Here is a 23,147-nt window from a genome sequence, read left to right as displayed (position 1 = left end):
GAAATGATACTGGCTTGTGTTCACAGAGGGAATGGACATTTCTTGCTCATGCATGGTCAAATCAAATCTTCACCTATTTCTTTTTTAAGTCCGGCCAAACAAACAATTTTGTATGGATACCCTAAGTGTACATTTTAAGGCCACTTAAATTCTGTTTGTTTTAATGACAATACCTGATCCCTCAATGAGCACCCTGAATGCCTGGTGCTTTGTTATCAAAGGTAGCACACATATTTTCTAAAATTAACATTGTTCTTATTGCTGTGTATTTTTCTATTTGCAGTGATTTTTCTTTGCTTTAAGCCACTCCTTTTTTATTTTTTGGTTTACAAGAATTTTTGGGAAAAATGTCCACCGGGCGGTCGAAAAAAATAAAAAAAAAAAGGGAAAAAAATCATAAAACATACCCTTAAAGGGTAAAAATCAGAGAACAACATAAAAACATTGAACATTTATATCATTTACATGACATTTTAAATTTTTAAACTGCTATTAATGCATGTTTTAATACACTCAAAGTTTCAAAGTTCTAATTAAACACACAGTTTAAATCTTACATACTGTGCATATAAAACATCAATGAAATTGACTATAAAACATGTTTACATGTATAAACTACACTTTTTTTAAAGATACATTGAATATCACTCAGCAAGACATTTGATAAGCTTCAAGGGTATGTTAAAGCAGAAGTGAATGCAGAACACTAAACTGAACAATATTAAATTGAAAAAAAAGAGAAGGCAATTTTACGCATTAAAATACAAAAAATTGCACTGTATTAAAACAATACATACTATTTTCTAAACATTGTTTCAGTTATTTCAATATTGGAAAATGCCAATAAAGTGAAATAATTACCAATTTTGTAAATAAGGAAGTAACATTTTATGAAGACATTTGAGCTTTAACTTTGTGAAAGCAATTCCTGAAAAACTAAAAACCAAACTAGACCTAGATTTGAGTTTTAATAACCTTTACCATGGTGGGTCCTAGTTGTGTGTAACTCGATCCATGCTAAGTTTGGATATTTTCGGACCAGGATATTTACCATGGGATGTTCACCAAATCCATTTCAAATTCAAATCTTGCAGCAAATTACCACATCAGTACATAAAAATCACATAACAAAATGATAAATCTAGCATGTGACTTAACTTTATGTACCAATGATAGTAACAGAGAAATCCATAATTATGTATCGGATATTTTCATCTTCTTCTAACTCCGCCATTTTGTGTATACACGAGTTCACAGGGCATCTATACTTCATGCTTGTTTATTTTTCATTTTAAAGAGTATTCCTTGGTTACAACAACAAATCTCATTTATAGTGAAATATCAAGTTCATTACAAATTGAAATGGACTTATTCAAAATAGTTTTCCGTGTTATTTTATCTAAATGTTTTGCACACAACTCATGGCATTAGTATTAAAATGTCATTGAGGCATGTGTTCAACTCTTTCATTGTTTTTACTCTACTATTAACCCAAACATGAATAAACATGTAATCTAGAATAAACACAAGCTTTACATTGACTCAATAACAAGTATTTCCAAACCATTTTGTGATTTCAAATCCATAAACACCATCGACCGAACTTGTGAAACTAGGTCACCGGTGTCAACTTAATTTTACTTTCGATTTCACCACTCACACTTAGTGCACTGTTATTTGATATTTAACCATAAAATGTTATAAAATGTTTTTCTCACACATAATTTACAGATATTTGTGTCTACTAATTCGATGGCAGCCGCTGACAATTTTATTTTTAGCTCACCTGTCACGTAGTGACAAGGTGAGCTTTTGTGATCACTCTTCGTCCATCGTCCGTCCGTTCACAATTGCTTGTGAACACAATAGAGGTCACAATTTTGACCTAATATTTATGAAACTTGGTCAGACTGATCATCTCTATAAAATCTAGGTCAAGTTCGATATTGGGTCATCTGGGGTCAAAAACTAGGTCACTAGGTCAATTAGTAGAAAAACCTTGTGAACACAATAGAGGTCACAATTTCAGCCTAATCTCAATGCAACTTGGTCAGAATGGTCATCTCTATAAAATCTAGGTCAAGTTCGATATTGGGTCATCCGCGGTCAATAATTAGGTCACTATGTCAATTAGTAGAAAAACCTTGTGAACAATAGAGGTCACAATTTATGCCTAATCTCAATGCAACTTGGTCAGAATGATCATCTCTATAAAATGTAGGTCAAGTTCGATATTGGGTCATCCGCGGTCAACAACTAGGTCACTAGGTCAATTATTACAAAAACCTTGTGAACACAATAGAGGTCACAATTTTAGCCTAATCTCAATGCAACTTGGTCAGAATAATCATCTCTATAAAATCTAGGTCAAGTTCGATATTGGGCCATCCGCAGTCAATAACTAGGTCACTAGGTCAATTATTAGAAAAACCTTGTGAACACAACAGAGGTCACAATTTTGACCTAATCTTTATGAAACTTGGTCAGACTGATCATCTCTATGAAATCTATGTCAAGTTCGATATTGGGTCATCTGGGGTCAAAAACTAGGTCAGTAGGTCAATTAGTAGAAATACCTTGTGAACACATTAGAGGTCACAATTTTAGCCTAATCTCAATGCAACTTGGTCAGAATGATCATCTCTATAAAATCTAGGTCAAGTTCGATATTGGGTCATCCGCGGTCAATAACTAGGTCACTAGGTCAATTAGTAGAAAAACCTTGTGAACACAATAGAGGTCACAATTTTAGCCTAATCTCAATGCAAATTGGTCAGAATGATCATCGCTGTAAAATGTAGGTCAAGTTTGATATCGGGTCATTCACGGTCAATAACTAGGTCACTAGGTCAATTAGTACAAAAACCTTGTGAACACAATAGAGGTCACAATTTTAGCCTAATCTCAATGCAACTTGGTCAGAATGATCATCTCTATAAAATCTAGGTCAAGTTCGATATTGGGTCATCCGCGGTCAATAACTAGGTCACTAGGTCAATTAGTACAAAAACCTTGTGAACACAATAGAGGTCACAATTTTAGGCTAATCTTAATGCAACTTGGTCAGAATGATCATCTCTATAAAATCTGGGTCAAGTTCGATATTGGGTCATACCCAGTCAATAACTAGGTCACTAGGTCAATTATTAGAAAAACATTGTGAACAAAATAGAGGTCACAATTTTAGCCTTATCTTAATGAAACTTGGTCAGAATGATCATCTTAACATAAGCTAGGTCAAGTTCCATATTGGGTCAACCCAGGTCAAAAACTAGGTCACTAGGTCAATTAGTAGAAAAACCTTGTGAACACAATAGAGGTCACAATTTTAGCCTAATCTCAATGCAACTTGGTCAGAATGATCATCTCTATAAAATGTAGGTCAAGTTCGATATTGGGTCATCCGCGGTCAACAACTAGGTCACTAGGTCAATTAGTACAAAAACCTTGTGAACACAATAGAGGTCACAATTTTAGCCTAATCTCAATGCAAGTTGGTCAGAATAATCATCTCTATAAAATCTAGGTCAAGTTCGATATTGGGTCATCCGCAGTCAATAACTAGGTCACTAGGTCAATTATTAGAAAAACCTTGTGAACACAACAGAGGCCACAATTTTGACCTAATCTTTATGAAACTTGATCAGACTGATCATCTCTATGAAATCAAGGCCAAGTTCGATATTGGGTCATCTGGGGTCAAAAACTAGGTCAGTAGGTCAATTAGTAGAAATACCTTGTGAACACATTAGAGGTCACAATTTTAGCCTAATCTCAATGCAACTTGGTCAGAATGATCATCTCTATAAAATCTAGGTCAAGTTTGATATTGGGTCATCCGCGGTCAATAACTAGGTCACTAGGTCAATTAGTAGAAAAACCTTGTGAACACAATAGAGGTCACAATTTTAGCCTAATCTCAATGCAAATTGGTCAGAATGATCATCGCTGTACAATGAAGGTCAAGTTTGATATTGGGTCATTCACGGTCAATAACTAGGTCACTAGGTCAGTTAGTACAAAAACCTTGTGAACACAATAGAGGTCACAATTTTAGCCTAATCTCAATGCAACTTGGTCAGAATGATCATCTCTATAAAATCTAGGTCAAGTTCGATATTGGGTCATCCGCGGTCAATAACTAGGTCACTAGGTCAATTAGTACAAAAACCTTGTGAACACAATATAGGTCACAATTTTAGGCTAATCTTAATGCAACTTGGTCAGAATTATCATCTCTATAAAATCTGGGTCAAGTTCGATATTGGGTCATACGCAGTCAATAACTAGGTCACTAGGTCAATTATTAGAAAAACCTTGTGAACAAAATAGAGATCACAATTTTAGCCTTATCTTAATGAAACTTGGTCAGAATGATCATCTTAACATAAGCTAGGTCAAGTTCCATATTGGGTCAACCCAGGTCAAAAACTAGGTCACTAGGTCAGTTAGTAGAAAAACCTTGTGAACACAATAGAGGTCACAATTTTAGCCTAATCTCAATGCAACTTGGTCAGAATGATCATCTCTATAAAATCTAGGTCAAGTTCGATATTGGGTCATCCGCGGTCAACAACTAGGTCACTAGGTCAATTAGTACAAAAACCTTGTGAACACAATAGAGGTCACAATTTTAGCCTAATCTCAATGCAAGTTGGTCAGAATAATCATCTCTATAAAATCTAGGTCAAGTTCGATATTGGGTCATCCGCAGTCAATAACTAGGTCACTAGGTCAATTATTAGAAAAACCTTGTGAACACAACAGAGGTCACAATTTTGACCTAATCTTTATGAAACTTGGTCAGACTGATCATCTCTATGAAATCTAGGTCAAGTTTGATATTGGGTCATCTGGGGTCAAAAACTAGGTCAGTAGGTCAATTAGTAGAAATACCTTGTGAACACATTAGAGGTCACAATTTTAGCCTAATCTCAATGCAACTTGGTCAGAATGATCATCTCTATAAAATTTAGGTCAAGTTCGATATTGGGTCATCCGCGGTCAATAACTAGGTCACTAGGTCAATTAGTAGAAAAACCTTGTGAACACAATAGAGGTCACAATTTTAGCCTAATCTCAATGCAACTTGGTCAGAATGATCATCGCTATAAAATGTAGGTCAAGTTTGATATTGGGTCATTCACGGTCAATGTCGCCTGGTGGCATCCATTAATTACTAACAATTAAGGAAGAACCAGTAACTCAAAATATTGATGCATTGCAATCCTGAAAGTCCCAATAGTATGGATCGATGGCAGGTAAGCGATACAGGGCCACCATGGCCCTATGGTTAGCTCACTGATGCTAGCTCATTATGCCCCTGAAGTGATAAGAGGCCCCACCTAGGGGGTCACAAGTTTTACATAGGCTTATATAAGGAAAGTGTTTAAAAATCTTCTTGTCTGAAAATGCAAGGCCTACGCATTCAATATTTGGTATGTATCATAACCAAGTGGTCCTCTACCAAGATTGTTCAATTTATGCCCCTGGGGAGAAGAGGCCCTATCCTGGGGGGAGTCACAAGTTTTGCATAGGCTTATATAGAACAAAAAACTTCTTGTCTAAACCAACAAGACATTGGCATTTTATATGTGGCATAACCTAGTGGCCCGCTACCAAGATTGTTCAATTTGTGCACCTGTGGTGAAAAGAGGCCTCACCCTGGGTGTCACAAGTTTTACATAGGCTTATATAGGAAAAAACTTTAAAATTTTCTTGTCTGGAGCCACAAGGACTAGGTCTTAAATATTTGGTTTGAAGCATTGCCTACTGATAGGGTCATGTGGGGTAAAAAACTAGGTCAGTGGGACAAATAAAAGAGTGGCCTCTAGGGGCCATACTTTTCATTGGATCTTTATGATAATAGGTCAGAATGTTCACTTTATTTAGCAAAGCTACAGGTGAGCGATACAGGGCCATCATGGCCCTCTTGTTTATCTATAAACAACAATATTTTCATGACCTAAATTGGCGGGGAATAACAACAATCACGTGACAGTTATTGTTTGTGTCGGCTGTTAAATTTGCCAATGTTTATTGCTATTGTTATTTTAACAACTCCTGCATATTTTAATTAATTATTTCATACAAAGAATGACTGCTATCGTCAATTCCGCCATTGCCATCGGCGCTGCCATAACAGTTGACTGGCTCACATGCTATCACTATAAATTGGCAAATACGGCCACGGAACAACAAACCAGTCGAGATCTACTGCAGATCTCTTATCTGTGCGTTTTTTTCTTTCTTTTCGCACCAAAATCAATACGGTCGGTAAAATAATTTTGAAAAAATAGTGAAATTCATTTTTTTGTACTTTTCGGAAAATTAGACCCGCCGGTTTTGTAAACCAATTTATATAAAAGTAGTGGCCTTAAGATTAAAATCTATACATGTGCTTTATTTAATTGCAGTAATAGTATCAAAACATTGTTTGGGCCTTATAATGATGAGCATTTCTGTATGTGTCTACAACAGCAAGTCTATGCAGCAAATTTATAAGCCATAAACAAAACTATCTGTAAAGTGCATCATACAAGTATTATAGTTCAAACTTATAAGAAATATTAATCCTTGATTTACCCCTAGATTTATATATTAAATGAAACATAATCAATCTTCCCTCTATTTCTAGACCACACCACGCATACCAATGAGCATTGAGACTTGGCACCTCTCATTTTCTCGATATCTGGAGCTCCGTTTCCATGGCGACAACTTTGTGAGGCGTGGAGACACATGTCCTCATTCCCTCCATCATGAGAACTTCCAGTACTTTGGTTACCAGGATACTGTTGCTTCGTTCAAGTGAGTTTTGAATTTGTTGTTCCGTTTTGTGCAGAGATGTTTATACTAAGCTTGTTTGTTTTTCAAAGAAAGAAAAGTTGATGATGTTGTTGTGGGTGTTGTTGACCTTGGGCCGATTGTTCAGAACTTTCTTAGAGTTGACAACATTGTTAATGTCATAGTTTTTGACTTTCAAACCATCATTGCTCTGGAAGTTTATTATGTCTCCCCCTCTCTGGGGGAGACATATTGTTTTTGCCCTGTCCTTCAGTCCGGTAGTCCGTCAGTCCGTCAGTCCGTCCGTACGTCACACTTCGTTTCCGATCGATAACTGGAAAACCGCATGACCTAGGATCACCAAACTTGGTAGGGAGGTTGGTCGTGAGGTGTAGAGGATCCCTATTGTTTTTGGGGTCACTAGGTCAAAGGTCAAGGTCGCGGCGACCCCCAATATAAAAAACATTTCTGCTCAAAATCTTGAGAACGGTTTGACCTAGGTTCACCAAACTTGGTAGGGAGGTTGGTCATGAGGTGTAGAAGATCCCTATTGTTTTTGGGGTCACTAGGTCAAAGGTCAAGGTCGCGGCGACCCCCAATGTAAAAAACATTTCCGCTCAATATCTTGAGAATGGTTTGACCTAGGTTCACCAAACTTGGTAGGGAGGTTGATCATGAGGTTTAGAAAACTCCTATATTTTGGGGGGTCACAAGGTCAAAGGTCAACGTCGCTGTGACCTCTAATGTAAAAAAATATTTCTGTGCAATATCAGGAGAATGCTTTGATCTAGGTTCACCAAACTTTGAAGTGAGGTTGGTCATGATGTCTAGATGATCCCAATTGTTTTGGGGGTAACAAGGTCAATAGTCAAGGTCGTGGTGACCTTCCATGTAAAAATCATTTGCGTGTAATATCTTTATGTCTCCCCCATTCATGGGGAGACATATTGTTTTTGCCCTGTCCGTCAGTCAGTCCATCAGTCTGTCAGTCAGTCAGTCAGTACGTCACACTTCGTTTCCGCCCAATAACTATAGAACTCTTAGACCCAGGAACTTCATACTTGGTATGCTAGTTGGTCATGACTAGTAGATGACCCCTATTGAATTTGGGGTCACTAGGTCAAAGATCAGGGTCAACGTGACCTTGAGGTGAAGAAACGGTTTCCACTCAATAACTAAAGATCCTTTGGGTCCAGGAACTTCATACTTGGTATGCTAGTTGTTCATGACTATTAGATGACTCCTATTGATTTTGAGATCAAAAGGTCAAAGGTCAAGGTTACCTTCAGGTAAAAAATGTTATGTTGGCAGTGACCTTAAGCTTAAAAATGGTTTCTGCTCAATAACTAAAGAAAGCTTGTACCCAGGAACTTCATAGTTGTTCATGACTAGTAGATGACTCCTATTGATTTTGAGATCAGTAGGTCAATGGTCAAGGTCACCGTGACCTTGAGGTGAAGAAACTGTTTCCGCTCAATAACTAGAGAACGCTTGCAACCAGGAATTTCATACTTGGTATGCTAGTTGGTCATGACTAGAAGATGACCCATATTGATTTTGAGATCACTAGGTCAAAGGTCAAGGTTGCCATGACCTTGAAGTGAAGAAAAAGTTTCCGCTCAATAACTAAAGATCCTTTGGTTTCAGGAACTTCATACTTGGTAAGCTAGTTGTTCATGACTAGAAGATGACCCCTATTGATTTTCAGATCAAAAGGTCAAAGGTCAAGGTTACCTTCAGGTAAAAAATGATACGTTGGCGGTGACCTTAAGCTTAAAAATGGTTTCTGCTCAATAACTTAAGAACGCTTGTACCCAGGAACTTCATTCTTGGTACGCTAGTCGGTCATGACTAGTAGATGACCCCTATTGATTTTGAGATCAGTAGGTCAAAGGTCAAGGTTGCCATGACCTTGAGTTGAAGAAATGGTTACCGCTCAGTAACTAAAGAACACTTGCACCCAAGAACTTAATATTTGGTATGCAAGTTGGTTATGTAGATGATCCCTATTGATGTTGTGATCAGTAGGTAAAAGGTCATGGTCACGATGACTGTGAGCTGAAAAATGGTTCCGATCAATAATTGAATAACGCTTGCGCCCAGGAACTTCATACAATGTAAACTTCGTTTACATTTTCCATGATTAATCAACAACACTTTCTTCTCTTCACTATTTAATATAATCGAATAAACCAAACTTCACTGTTGGTTTGTCTCCAGTCCAAAGTTACAAATTTCATGTCCATCATTTATTTTTTCTCAGCTACGACCACACAATAGGGGAGACAAGCGCTTTTTCAAAAAAGCAATCTCTAGTTGGATATACTTGTGATCTGGGGCCGTATTCAATAAGCATCTTAGTGAATATTTTCAACTTAGTCATAATTTCGTAATTTTTGACATTGATTATTTCAAATACCCGCTACTTTTCATCAGATTTATTTATATGCATATATTGTTCAGACCATATTCTTGCTTATTTTCATATTTTTGGTGTACAAACATTGTTCGTTTTCTTAAAATTCAAATTAGAAAAAAGGCTATTTTTCACTAAGTTGAAAATTGTTACTAAGATGCTTATTGAATACGGCCCCTGCAGTATTTCTAACAAGATTATAGACAATTGTTTTATTAAGATATAAGGACTGATCATCAAATAATTCACATAATAACATTGTTTATTATGATGTTGTTAACTATGACAAAGTTCTGAACAATCGGCCATTGTTGTGCAAAAGTATTGACCATAACTCAACATATTCTTAACTGAAACTTGGTAGACATGTTGCAAGACACAATACACAAATAATCTTGCTATCAAAATCGTCAAGTTGTGTCACTTGTTCCATTGAGAAAAGAGACCAGTGGCTGCGATTCCTCCACGACACTCTTGTTTGTTGTGCTGTAGTGATGTCAATATTATTTTGTTCTCAGATGTCGTTTGTAAACTATAAAGATGAACGTAAGTTTTAAGCTAGCTTTTTATCGACAACCGGTGTACATGTAGTACCTACATAGAAGAAGGATTGCATTGAATTTAATGATTTTACTTCATGCCATTATAGTGGGTATTATATTCAAAAGATTACATTAAATTAACATGTACTGGGGATTAATTTTTCAAATTTTAGAGTGTGAACTAAAAAAATAGATAACAAGAGTCTAATTCAAACATAGTGGTTACTTACTTTCACTGAACACTGCGCTATTGTTATTGCTGTCACGCATGTCACATGACCATGATAAAAATCATGTGATGGTAAAATAAAATATTGACATATTTTTCATTTGAAGTATTTTCTACAAAACATTATTTTTTCAAGATTTGAACAAAATTAATTTCAATACCACAAAATAAAAAAATCTGAAAAAATGAATAGCTGAAATCCAGCTAGTTTTCATACGTGTTGGCAATGATCTTCTCTGCCAATCAAGGGAGATCACTGAGTAGGAATATAAGACTTACAGGAGGTACATTCTAATATGTTTTTGTCAAGGAATGTATATTTAATGATGTGTCTGTAATAGGGTTTTACTTTGCAATAATAAATATCTTTTTAAAAAGGTACTCTGCTATCAAACTGAAAGAGATCAAGGCGCCGCCATTTGTGATTGATTACACGGTTACTATGGAGACAGTGTACATCTACAGACAGAGAGAAGAGGTTAAACGACTCTCTAGAATGTGAGTACATTTGTTAAATATCATTTTTGCCTATATTCATTGTTCCAAGGCAGTTACTCTAAGGCATAGTGGGCGGATTGTTCAGAACTTTTTTAAAGTTAAACAAGGCATTCGAATTATATATTTGTTATTTTTCAAATCTTTTATGGTGAAGAAGTTTTATTGATACTTTGTGATCTGCAGTATTTCTATTATAAATGAAAGTTCGGGACAACTGTTTTGTTTGTACATGTTTTATTTAAATATATCCTTCTCGCTAGGAGTGTAGATGCTATGTGTACCACAGGTTTTATAAAACTCTGATGAATGAGAATGAAATATATGAGCACATCTTGAAGTACTAAAAGTCACAATATCATTTATTATGTTGTTAATTAACATCTATATGATTCCAAACAATTAGCCCTTTGATAAACTATAGTGTAATATTATGTAATTGAATTTAGTTTATCACATTGGGTGTCTCATGTGATTTTGATCATCGTGCAATGAAGGTATCTGACCCAGAAATCGTGGGCTTAGCACAAGACTGTTGGAATGTTGTAAATGTTATAAAAAAACAAGTTTTGTGGGCTTATCAAAGATGGTTAAATATGTTATTTATGTCTGATTTAATTTGAAATATATAGAGCAAATATACAAAATGTAATTATTTTATGTATGATGTACTTAAGGTTATTATGCCCCCTTTTGAAAAAAGTGGGGTATATTGTTTTGCACATGTCGGTCGGTCGGTCGGTCGGTCTGTCTGTCTGTCGGTCGGTCGGTCGGTCGGTCGGTCGGAATACCAAATGGTTTCCGATCAATAACTTGAGAACGCTTTGACCGAGGGACCTCATACTTGGTATGTGTATTGGTCATCACCAGCAGATGAACCCTATTGATTTTGAGGTCAGTGGGTCAAAGGTCAAGGTCAGTGTGACCTTTACATGAAAAACGGTTTCCGATCAATAACTTGAGAACGCTTTGACCCAGGAACCTCATACTTGGTAGGTGTATTGGTCATGACCAGCAGATGAACCCTATTGATTTTGATTTGAGGTCAGTGGGTCAAAGGTCAAGGTCAGTGTGACCTTAACATGAAAAACGGTTTCCGATCAATAACTTGAGAACGCTTTGACCCAGGGACCTCATACTAGGTAGGCTTATTGGTCATGACCAGCAGATGAACCCTATTGATTTTGAGGTCAGTGGGTCAAAGGTCAAGGTCAGTGTGACCTTTACATGAAAAACGGTTTCCGATCAATAACTTGAGAACGCTTTGACCCAGGAACCTCATACTTGGTAGGTGTATTGGTCATGACCAGCAGATGAACCCTATTGATTTTGAGGTCAAAGGTCAAGGTCAGTGTGACCTTAACATGAAAAACGGTTTCCGATCAATAACTTGAGAACGCTTTGACCCAGGGACCTCATACTAGGTAGGCTTATTGGTCATGACCAGCAGATGAACCCTATTGATTTTGAGGTCAGTGGGTCAAAGGTCAAGGTCAGTGTGACTGTAAGCTGAAAAAAGGTTTTCTGATTGTCCATATTTTATTTTCTTATATAGTAGACAGTAGAAATTTATATGTCACTAAATGCATGAGTTGAAGTATCAGTTTTCAGTGAACATCTAGTTTAATTATGCCCCCCTTCGAAGCAGAGGGGTTATATAATTGCTTTGCACATGTCGGTCGGTCTGTTGGAAGACCAAAGCTTGTCCGAGTGATAACTCAACAATTCCCGGACCTATGGTCATCAAACTTGACATGAAGATTAGGTATGACCAGTAGATGACCTGCCTCATATGCATCCAATGACAAATCAGCTGTCATTTCAGTCCATGCATATTTCATTCAATTGTCCAAATATTTCTGGCAACTTGGCGCTCAGGGGGCATAATGTTTGACAAACATCTCTTGTTTATTTTACATATTAGACTTCAGCAAGCAAACAGCTTTCAAATGATACCAAAATAGGCATAAAAATTAACATAACAGTTATTAAATAAACCATCAGTGAACTTGCTCTTTTGTTGGTACCTAGCTTAAATAAAGTCACAGTAGTTTTTTGTCTAAATTATTCCATTACATTATCAAACTTCTAGTGTCCAGTGAGCATTGAGTATTGTGTCCTTTTTGAGGCCCAGGAAAATGTTCTTCTGGTGGAGCTTGTACCTTATACCTCTGGGTTGGAGGACACATTAACTACTGGACAGTTCTCACCCATATAAGGAAGCTTCTTTATGGTTGTATATATCAGGGTGACTGAGATGTTTGACCAGCTATTGCAGTACACATGTACCCTGGAGTCAGAGGTCCACTGTGAAATTCTCACCAGGATGCTTGGAGAAGGAAAGACACACCAACAGGTTAAACCACCACTCTTGATACAAGATAAGATAAGATAAAGTTTGACTCTGCAAGACATATAACATAGCATGATCTGTGCGGAGCTGTTTTAACCGATTGTAGCTTGTATGATATAATTTTAATAGTAGATATAAACCACCCTTCTTGAAATAAACCACCCTTCTTAAAATTATTGAAATTATGATTTGACAAGACATATAATTTAAAAATACAACCTCTTTAATATTTTAAACTGATAAACCCACAATAACATACTGTTAGCTCTGAAGAGCATTGAAACAGACAATGATTAAAGTTTGTAGAACCTTTAAAACAACAATAACAAAAGCTGTGATAAGCCTTTAAACCGACTAAATTGGACAGTAACAAAAGCTCTGGTGAGCATTTAAACTGACTTTAACATGAGCTGTGTAGAGCATTTAAACTGACAGAAACATATTAAGCTCTTCAGAAACTCAAAGAAGTATTTCCTGACTGTTTCAATACACACAATATCATTTTGGTAGTCATTATAGTAGTTTAATATGTAGGGTTTGACTTTGTATCTTTCTCATAACAATTTTATTAAAAAGATGATTTTTATCAGGCTGACAAAACAAAGATAAAAGAACTAGTCCTTATCTTACGAGAGTGGCTCGAGAGCCTCATACAAGCCAGTGTTGATGTAAAGGTGCTTACTTTGGATGAGAAACAACAGGAGACCTTCTGGAGGATTGAAGATGGGATCGTCAACCTGAAGAGGGCTATTGCCGAGACTGTAGGGGTATGGAACCAAAGGTAGGTGTTGTATGCATGGTAAATAACTATTATAAGCTGATTGGTTTTATGAAAGTTAAGCTAATTTGTATCAATGAAGGTGATTAGGAGATAGTTCATCATTTTTCTGAGCGTCATGCTGATTAAATGATATACATTAAATCTGTGGTTGTCCAACAGGCGGTCGTTCTAGAACCAGGGGCCCCTCAAGGGTCAGAATTTGGTCCAGAACATTTTTCCTTCTATTTTCATATAAAATATACTGACGCTGCATCAAAACCTAAATAGGTCGAGGAGTGGAGCTCTATAGCCGTCCCAAATGCCCAAATCATTCACAAAACTTCGTGACTCCCTCGAGGTCATAATTTCACACTTTTTCCCCCCGAGCCTGTGTTCCAAAAATAAACAAACAACTGCTGGGTGTTAAAATTTTCGCAAGTTGTACAAATTGCAATGACAGTTGAAAGGAAATTTGATAAGGTGTGATAAACCGTTTATTTATCACTGTTTATGCATAACCGGTAGTCGTTGATAAGGGCATTTGAGAAGATAATTATGAGAAGTTAATGACGAGAAGTTAATTGTGAGAAATGTAAATAAGTAATAAAAATTATAACAGCACTACCATTGCGGTCTTACATCGAAATCTCTCAAAAAGAATTCTTTCTTTTTGTCACTTTGCATTGCAATATGGCAAATGAGAAAGAACTAACAAATTGTCAAACACCTGAGCAATCTAGTGAAGGACCAATTACTGTGGGGCTAGCTAGATTGGGGTCATTACTTTCATGATTGAACAGTTTCACAAGACAGACAAGATGCTCCAATCATCAAAAAATCCTTGATTTTGCGAAACTTAAATCTGACTCATGCCATAATATGTACTGTCATATTTAAATGTTGCTTGTTAGCTCAACTATTCGAAGAATTGGTGGGCTATACTACTCGCCCCAGCGCCGGCGTCGGTGTCCAGTTAAAGTTTTCGAGCAAGTTGGGATTTTCACTTATAAGTCCAATACCTTTCATTTAATTGAGTTAATACTTTTCACAGTTGTTCAGGGCCATCACATGATGAGGTTAGATAACTCCATATTATTCTTTGCACAGAGTATGGCCCCTAATTGACCTAATATGAAACTTAGGTTAAAGTTTTAGGGCAGGTTGGGATATTTATTAATAACTTCTATTATTCTATACCTTCATTCAATTGACTTAATAGATCACACAATTGTTCATGACCATCACCCAATGAGGTAACATAACTCCATATCCTTAGTACAAGTTATGGCCCCTGATTTACTTAGGTTAAGGTTTTAGGCAAGTAAACGTTATGGGCAAGTTGGGATTTTATTAAAGAAAAATTCTATACCTTTCATTCAATGCACTTAATAAAATTCAAAATTATTTACGAGCATCTTACAACAAGAAACATAACTCCATTTTAATCCTAAATACAAATTATGTCCCTTGAATATATATTTATTTTTTTTGTAATTTTTTTTTGACAGGCACATTTTTACCTTCTTAACCAGTTTTTTACCAAGGGACAACAAGCAGGGCTATACTTTATGGCCCTTGATTTTTTTTTATTATTTTTTTTTTTATAATTTTATTTTAATATCTTTTGAAAGGCATATTTGTATATTCTTTACCACATTTTCATAATGGGAAATCAAGTTATTTGAATGACTTGCGTCATTTTTCGGGTGGTGGGAGGGCAGCATCATAGTCACCTTATGTATTGAATAATTTTAGTAAGGTTTGACATAAATAGACCAGACTTGGTAATATTACATTGTTATTGTATTCACTTCTAAGTCATAGCGGCGAAGTCAAGCGTGCTGTCTTACAACAGCTCTTGTTTAGAAAATGTGCTTTTTGAAAAAGTAAACAGAACTTTTTATTCATTTATTGATTTTTTATTTACATTTAGTACACGAGAGCCTTTGAACATATGAGCGATATCCACAATGCAACACGTAATCGCATTCATTGTAAACAGTCGGTTTGACGACTTCAAACTTAAAATACACTGAAAGATTATTATAACATTCTGGAAAATTGAAACTTCGGTCGTTCGAAACATAGGTTCCCTCGAGGTTTTAGCTTGGACCCCGGCATTCTCGAGCAATCGCAGTTTTACTGTATTATAAGCTGATTGGTTTTATGAAAAAATTTCATTTTTCAGAGCATCGTGCTGATAGGATTAAGTCAAATTTGCATAGAGTGAATATACTGTTTATTTAAGTAAAGCCAACGTTCAATTGACAATTTTACAGTCACCCAATTGCCACAAAGGAAATGCATAAATGAACCACTGTACGGTGTTTAAGCCCATTTATACTCTACCTTGGGCCTTGCCCATTAGGCTAGTGGTCTGATAAAATTATCAGTCATTTTAGGTTTTTGAAGCATAGTGCACAGACTAAATGTAACCCTGGTTAGAGCTAGTAGCTGCTTAACTGGTTCTTTAATGTGCTCCAGTGTATAGCACTGTCACTCAGGACCCCCATTTAACGTCCCTACCATAAGATGATAAGTATTTTTTTAGTGGTACAGCGGGGAATCAAACCTGTGACTTCTAGATCGACAGTCAAGTGTGTTACCACTTGACCACAGGTCCGCCACAAACAAATGGATTAGAATAATGTTTTAGTATATAACTGCTGGTTATACATCAGATGTACGCTCTTTACTCAGGTTAAATGAGCTGTATGCCCAACAAAAGAAGTCCAAGCAGTCTAGTGTGAGAAAGAGCCAGGAACCAGTCTCTTCCAGTCTGGGAACCAGTGCATTAGGGGAACCAATACAGACAGTAAGTGCATTGCAGGTTTCACACCACTAAATAAAATGTGTAATACTTTTAAAACCTTGGGTGTAGATGGCAAATGAATACTTTCAGCAGTTAAAAACTTTGTCCAACCTTAAAAAAGGCTTTAGTCTGCACATTTTTTAAGACACATTATTTTACATTAGGCAAACATTGAGTATCTTTTTTTAAATGCATTTTTTTATAAATCTTAACACTTTCATAGTAATAGTAAATAGTAATATTTAGCAAGCTGTGTGCATGTTAAGAGGCTTTGAAATATGGTAGAAGCTGAAATTTCTAATTATTTATCTTTGCAGGAACCAGTCAGAAATGAAAGGTTGGCTTCTGAACTTGTCAACATTGTAAGCAACGATAATACAGAACACAAACCAGCCCAGACTGATGCTACTCTGACGGATACAGACTTGGATGTGGCAGTGTTGCCCCCTGTGACTGATACAGACATTGATGTGACTGTGTTGCCCCCTGTGCCTGAAGACATTGGCAGAGAGACTTTGGATCAGGATAATAAGGTTAATTGTACCAAAATATTGAATGAGTCCAGTTTATTATATGTACAATAAATAATGTAGAATACATTGAAATTTAGTGTGAACAAACTTTGTATAGAATAAAATATATGAAATCAAAATGATGACATTTGTGTAACTTTAACTTTTCATTTTTTCTTTGTTTTTATTTTGACAATAAGGTCTCTGTGAAAAAAAAGAAGATTTTATAGACATTGATTTACTAAAGTGCCAGCTGTCAGAGCCCTGGAGCCATATTCAATAAACAACTTAGATCAATCTTAAATTTAAGAGTGAAATCTAAGCTTTTTGATTGAACTGTAAAATAAATTGACCAATCCACTGAATGGAATCACTGAGGCATGTCTAAGGATAAGGATCAGAACTAAATTGAATACCACCCCTGGGGTCGTTTTCAATAAGCAAACTTGAACATAAATTTCAGATAAGAAACTAAGTGTTTTGATTGGCCTGTATATTAATAGCTGACCAATAGGCTGAATGAAATCACTGAGGCATGTCTAAGGATACAAGCAAGACCAATATTCAATACTGGCCCAGGCCCCCAAATACCCTGTCAGGCCTGTATTGCCAGTTGGATAATATAACAATGATTTTATAATACTTTTACTTAAATTATAATCCTTTTACTTTAGTGCCAGCCCCCAGAACCTTGGCCCCCGAATATCCCTTCCAGCCCTGACGAACAGCCAGACAACGATGATTTGTTCTCTATGTCTGGAGGCTCATACTTCAACAGGCCCCGGCAAGAATCAGCCTTCAGTTTCATCAGCATGTCTCCACCACAACGTAGGATTCCTTTTTGTTTGTTGTTTATACTTTTTTATGGAACTTCAAAATTATTGGGTGTTACTCAATTAAACTTCATAAGGTGGTAAAGCACAATCAGAGAAAATGCAGTGTTCAAGAACTGTAACTCTTTCAGTTAATCACAAATTATTGCCCTTTGTTACTTTTCCTTGTCCAGAGCATAACTTGAAAACTTAAGGATGGAATTTAATAATTAAACTTAATGCAAAATGAATGGTAAAGCACAATGAGAGAAAGTGCAGTGACAACCATAACTCTTTCATTTAACAACAGAGTTATTGCCCTTTGTTACTTTTTCTTGTCAGCTGCGTAACTTCTAAACTACTCAATGGATTTTGATTAAACAACACACATTGGTTAAGCATGGTATGTGTAAATGCAGTGAGCAATAACCTCAGAGTTATGGCCTCACTTCAAAGAAATAGTTTGCCATTCCTCTGTACAGCCAGCATTTATTGGTATTTGCCACTTTCATTTTAGTAGCATTGATATTTTGTTATGAAATGGTGTTTTTTACATGAACTTCTGGCCACACTTTTAAAGCTATTCTCAAAGCTTCAGATTTCAAGTTGCATGTGTTTGATCTGTTGAAGAAAATGAGAACTTTTTAATTGCAAAATTTCCTGCTAAACGAAATAGAAAGTCTCAAGAGACTGAAAAAAAAAACACATTTAGTCTCCGCAATATTTATTTAAAGATATTGACATTTGGGCCACGTTATCAACACGTTTCCTTTGATCGCTTTTTCAAAAATGATTTTTCAAAGTTCATGTAGTTATAGATTAAAAACTTGACTGGTAAACACATGTATCTTCCACAGTTTTGGGGTATTTTTTAATTTACTGGGTTTGTCTACCAGGTAAATACCAGTTAATTTTAAACTTACATAAGTATATGTATTGGTGCTAATCACAAGTGATGTATCAGCCTCATACTGGCTCGGTTTGACAATTCTAGGCCTGTTTTTAGGAAAATCTGTTTTTGTCAATTGTTGGACCATCTGGTGTCCAGTCCCTTTAAAGTGATGATTTGTAATGTCTTCTATATCTAGGTAGGGACAGTGCATGCTTGTCTGATTTCTCAGCAAGTTTCATGTACGGCACAACTCCGGGAATAACGGCAGCTGGCATCTGGCCAGAGAGCCCCGATAACGAATTGTCCGAGACCTACGTGGTCTGTCAAAGAGAGGATATAGGTGAAATATCAAGAAGCATGATTGCTTAATATACTTGTTGCACTGCACAGGGGTGATACAATTTAGAATTTATCCTAAAATCAGTATTGAGAGATCTTAATCTCAGGCTATTGTACATTAATTTATAAAATTTGTTTTTTCGCTGGACATTTGCATTAAAAATATGTGAGAAAAGGGTATAACTGGCTTAGGAACATTTTTCAACAGGGGTCTAGAAACCTTGAAGGCACACATAATAGGTTGATACAATTTTTTTTTTTTTTTTTTTTTTTTAATGCATTATCATGTTTTACTCAATTAACTTTAATGATAAAATAAAAAATAAAAAAAACAAGGTATGATTTTGGTACACTGGCATTATTTTTTTTCTCTGAATTGATAGCTACATGGCCACCAATTCCCCAGTCAAAAAGTGCCAAAATACCGCTAATATTTATCAGTACCTAAATCATATGCACTTTTTGTGTTGCCTGAAAAGACGACATATAGGGGTTACTTTTGTCGGCGGCGGCGTCCGCTTCCCATTTTCGCTTGTCCGGGGTATATCTCCTAAACTATTAGTGGTATCAATTTGAAACTTCATATGTACATAGATCTAATTGAGGGCAAGTGCAGTGCTTAAGAACTGTTACTCTTGCTTCCATATTTTTTGAGTTATTGCCCTCTGTTATTTTTCATGCTTAAAGTTTTGTCCGGGGCATATCTTGTAGAATATAAGAGTTATCAACTTGAAACTTCATATGTAGATAGATCTCATGGAGGGCAAGTGCAGTGCACAAAAACAGTAACTCTTGCTTTCTTAGTTTTAAAATTATTGCCCTTTGTTAATTTTCATGTTTAAAGTTTTGTCCGGGGCATATCTTGAAGAATATAAGAGGTATCAACTTGAAACTTCATAGCTAGATAGATCTCATTGAGGGCAAGTGCAGTGCACAATAACAGTAACTCTTGCTTTCTTAGTTTTAAAGTTATTGCCCTTTGTTAATTTTCATGCTTAAAGTTTTGTCCGGGGCATATCTTGAACAATATAAGAGGTATCAACTTGAAACTTCATAGCTAGATATATCTCATTGAGGGCAAGTGCAGTGCACAATAACAGTAACTCTTGCTTTCTTAGTTTTAAAGTTATTGCCCTTTGTTAATTTTCATGCTTAAAGTTTTGTCCGGGGCATATCTTGAAGAATATAAGAGGTATCAACTTCATAGCTAGATAGATCTCATTGAGGGCAAGTGCAGTGCACAAGAACCGTTACTCTTGCTGCCATATTTTTAGAGTTATTGCCCTTTGTTAATTTTCTTGCTTAGGTTTTGTCCGTGGCATATCTCGTAAACTATAGGAGGTTTCAACCTGAAACTTATTCCGTAAATATATCTGATTGAGGGTTCAAATGCCACCTACACTTGAAGTTAAATGGCAACATCATTGTCTATAAATGAATAAAATGCCAATCTAACAGCTATAATGTCGACAGTAAATAATTCGTCAGGCGACACATCCGACTCGCGGAGTTCTAGTTTATCATTGAAGCCAAAGGATCCTCCTTTGTTAAATATGATAATGCATTAAAATAAAGATTATATTTTATGCATCAACCTATTTTATGCACCAACCTATGTTATGCATCAACCTATTTTATGCATCAACCTATGTTATGCATCAACCTATTTTATACATAAACCATCAACCTATGTTATGCATCAACCTATTTTATGCATCAACCTGTTTTATGCATCAACCTATTTTATGCATCAACCTATTTTATGCATCAACCTATTTTATGCATCAACCTATTTTATGCGTCAACCTATTTTATGCGTCAACCTATTTTATGCGTCAACCTATTTTATGCGTCAACCTATTTTATGCGTCAACCTATTTTATGCGTCAACCTATTTTATGCGTCAACCTATTTTATGCGTCAACCTATTTTATGCGTCAACCTATTTTATGCGTCAACCTATTTTATGCGTCAACCTATTTTATGCGTCAACCTATTTTATGCGTCAAACTATTTTATGCATCAACCTATTTTATGCATCAACCTATGTTATGCATTAACCTATTTTATGCATCAACCTATTTTATGCATCAACCTATTTTATGCATCAACCTATTCAACCTATTTTATGCATCAACCTATTTTATGCATCAACCTATTCAACCTATTTTATGCATCAACCTATTTTATGCATCAACCTATTTTATGTGCCCTTTTACTTTGCTTTGGGCCTATATAACTCCTACACAAACTTATTTTTTAGGATTGGAATTTATGGCCAGGGCTTCCATTAAGAATTTGAAACTGGAAGTATGAACATCCTGTCCATAAATTTTGGAAGTTTTTCACTGAAATGTGGAAGTTTAATTGTACCGAATACAATATCTTTTTCCACTATTTTTCAACTAATATGTTAAAAATCAAGTAATTTGCAACTTTAACTTGCCAAATTTAAAGACTTTTATTATAATAATTCATTTTTCTTAAAGACTGATTGGAACTGTGACCATAAAATTAATATTGATACGAGGTTTTGATATTTTGAACTTCCAAGTTTTCTACTTTGGAAGTTTTCTTTAAAATTATGGAAGTTTTTGTACTTCCAAGGAATCAATTTTGGAAGTTTTAATCCATTTCTAGGGAGTAATATACTTCCAAACTTCCTTTAATGGAAGCCCTGTATGGCATGTCACCCCTTAGTGCAAAAATATCAATTAATATTACTACATGTGTTCCTTGCTTTGCACTGCAAAAAATAATGCAAATTGTTCCTTGTTACTTCTTGCATTCATTTACTCTGTATTCAGACAGCATTTAATCTTCAAAGTTGCTCCATTGTTTATATAATTTTGTGATCACTTAACAGCACATTTCATGTCTCATCAACAAGAACATGTTGTCAAAAGCCTTCCCTTGGGTCACAAATTCAATATTGGTCCTATTAGATCTAAGAACAATGTAGCTAATCTGATTGTGTGATATAGGTAACAACACTACATGGTGAATGAATTCAAATTTGTGTAAGGTATACTTAAGTTTCATATTGAATTCCACTCCTGGCCCCTATTTCTGAAGGAATCTTAAGGCTTTGACCTATATATCAAAAACGACCTGAGTTCCATTTGGAACACCTTGGCCATTTTCCATCAAAAACAACCTCGAATATTTATGGACTGTTAACAATGTCAGAAATCTTTACATTTAACAGGCTGCAAGTAGAATGCGTAGTTATTTCAATTTAGCAGTTAAACTTGATGACTTTACTCCTGGGTATCCTATTTTTTAAGCAATAATGCAATTCACTGGCAATCAATTTAGACATAGTAATTCAAAATACACGTTAAATTACTATTATAACTGTTAAAGTTAACTTATACTATTATTTGAAATTTTACGAACTACTGCTCCTGATGTACCCGCATACATCAGAGTTGTTTTTGTTTGAAAATAGCCGAGGAGTTTCGCATGGTTGAGTTCACTCATTGTTTTGGCCATGGTGCTACTTGTACACTTGTCTTTTTTCCCAGTTTGCGGCATAACTCATTAATTCTATATCCAGAGTTAAGGGCCTTGTCAAATATGTGCATCTTGTCACTGTTAATATGTGAACATTTAAGTTTCATGTGATTATATTGAACTGTTATTAACTTATTGCTAAGTTTTTGCAAGACTTATTTGATCTGTCAAGGGAAATAACTTTTTTTAAGCCTGGGTTATGGGTCTTGCTAAATATGTGCACATTGTCAGAAGTAACATGTGTACAAATTTGATGTGAATCTCTTTTAACACTTTTTGAGTTCTTAGTCGAAGAATAAAGGTTTTGCACTGAGACAACAACACCAAGGCTTTGACAATAAAAAATTAAAATTCTGTAAACAATCTAGTCTTATCTTTCTCAAAATGTTTATGAGGATGCAACCATGAAAGAATAATTGTGTATCTCAAACATTTCTTTTGGACATGTTTACCGAACTTTGCTTATATTTGGAAGAGGCTCTGTTTGCATTTTATGGGAGAGGGCTGTGATAATTAATGGTACTATGTAATACATGTATCTTGGTGGTAGCATTCATGCAAATACTTTCATGGTAATCAGTAACTGATACATGTGTTATACTCAGCTGTGTCAATATCATGTATAATGCTTATAATATGTACCGATACAATTGTTTATGTAACTACATTATATCATGGATATA

General features: G+C 35.6%; 1 protein-coding gene across 3 annotated transcripts in view; it reads left to right on the top strand.

The window, feature by feature from the left end:
* Window positions 1–23,147, top strand: part of LOC128206037 (1-phosphatidylinositol 3-phosphate 5-kinase-like) — a 72,045-nt gene that overhangs the window by 26,555 nt on the left and 22,343 nt on the right. For 2 of the 3 annotated variants that reach the window (XM_052908166.1, XM_052908165.1), the window contains exons 25-32: window positions 6,638–6,810; window positions 10,352–10,471; window positions 12,716–12,824; window positions 13,412–13,602; window positions 16,282–16,396; window positions 16,711–16,926; window positions 17,580–17,733; window positions 18,806–18,949. In XM_052908166.1, coding sequence (XP_052764126.1) covers window positions 6,638–6,810; window positions 10,352–10,471; window positions 12,716–12,824; window positions 13,412–13,602; window positions 16,282–16,396; window positions 16,711–16,926; window positions 17,580–17,733; window positions 18,806–18,949 — 1,222 coding nt within the window. The remainder of the gene's footprint in view (window positions 1–6,637; window positions 6,811–10,351; window positions 10,472–12,715; window positions 12,825–13,411; window positions 13,603–16,281; window positions 16,397–16,710; window positions 16,927–17,579; window positions 17,734–18,805; window positions 18,950–23,147) is intronic. The other variant, XM_052908167.1, reaches the window with a different exon arrangement.

This window comes from Mya arenaria, chromosome 10 (assembly GCF_026914265.1).
Source record: "Mya arenaria isolate MELC-2E11 chromosome 10, ASM2691426v1".
NCBI lineage: Eukaryota > Metazoa > Mollusca > Bivalvia > Myida > Myidae > Mya > Mya arenaria.
This window is presented reverse-complemented; position numbering and strand designations above follow the sequence as displayed.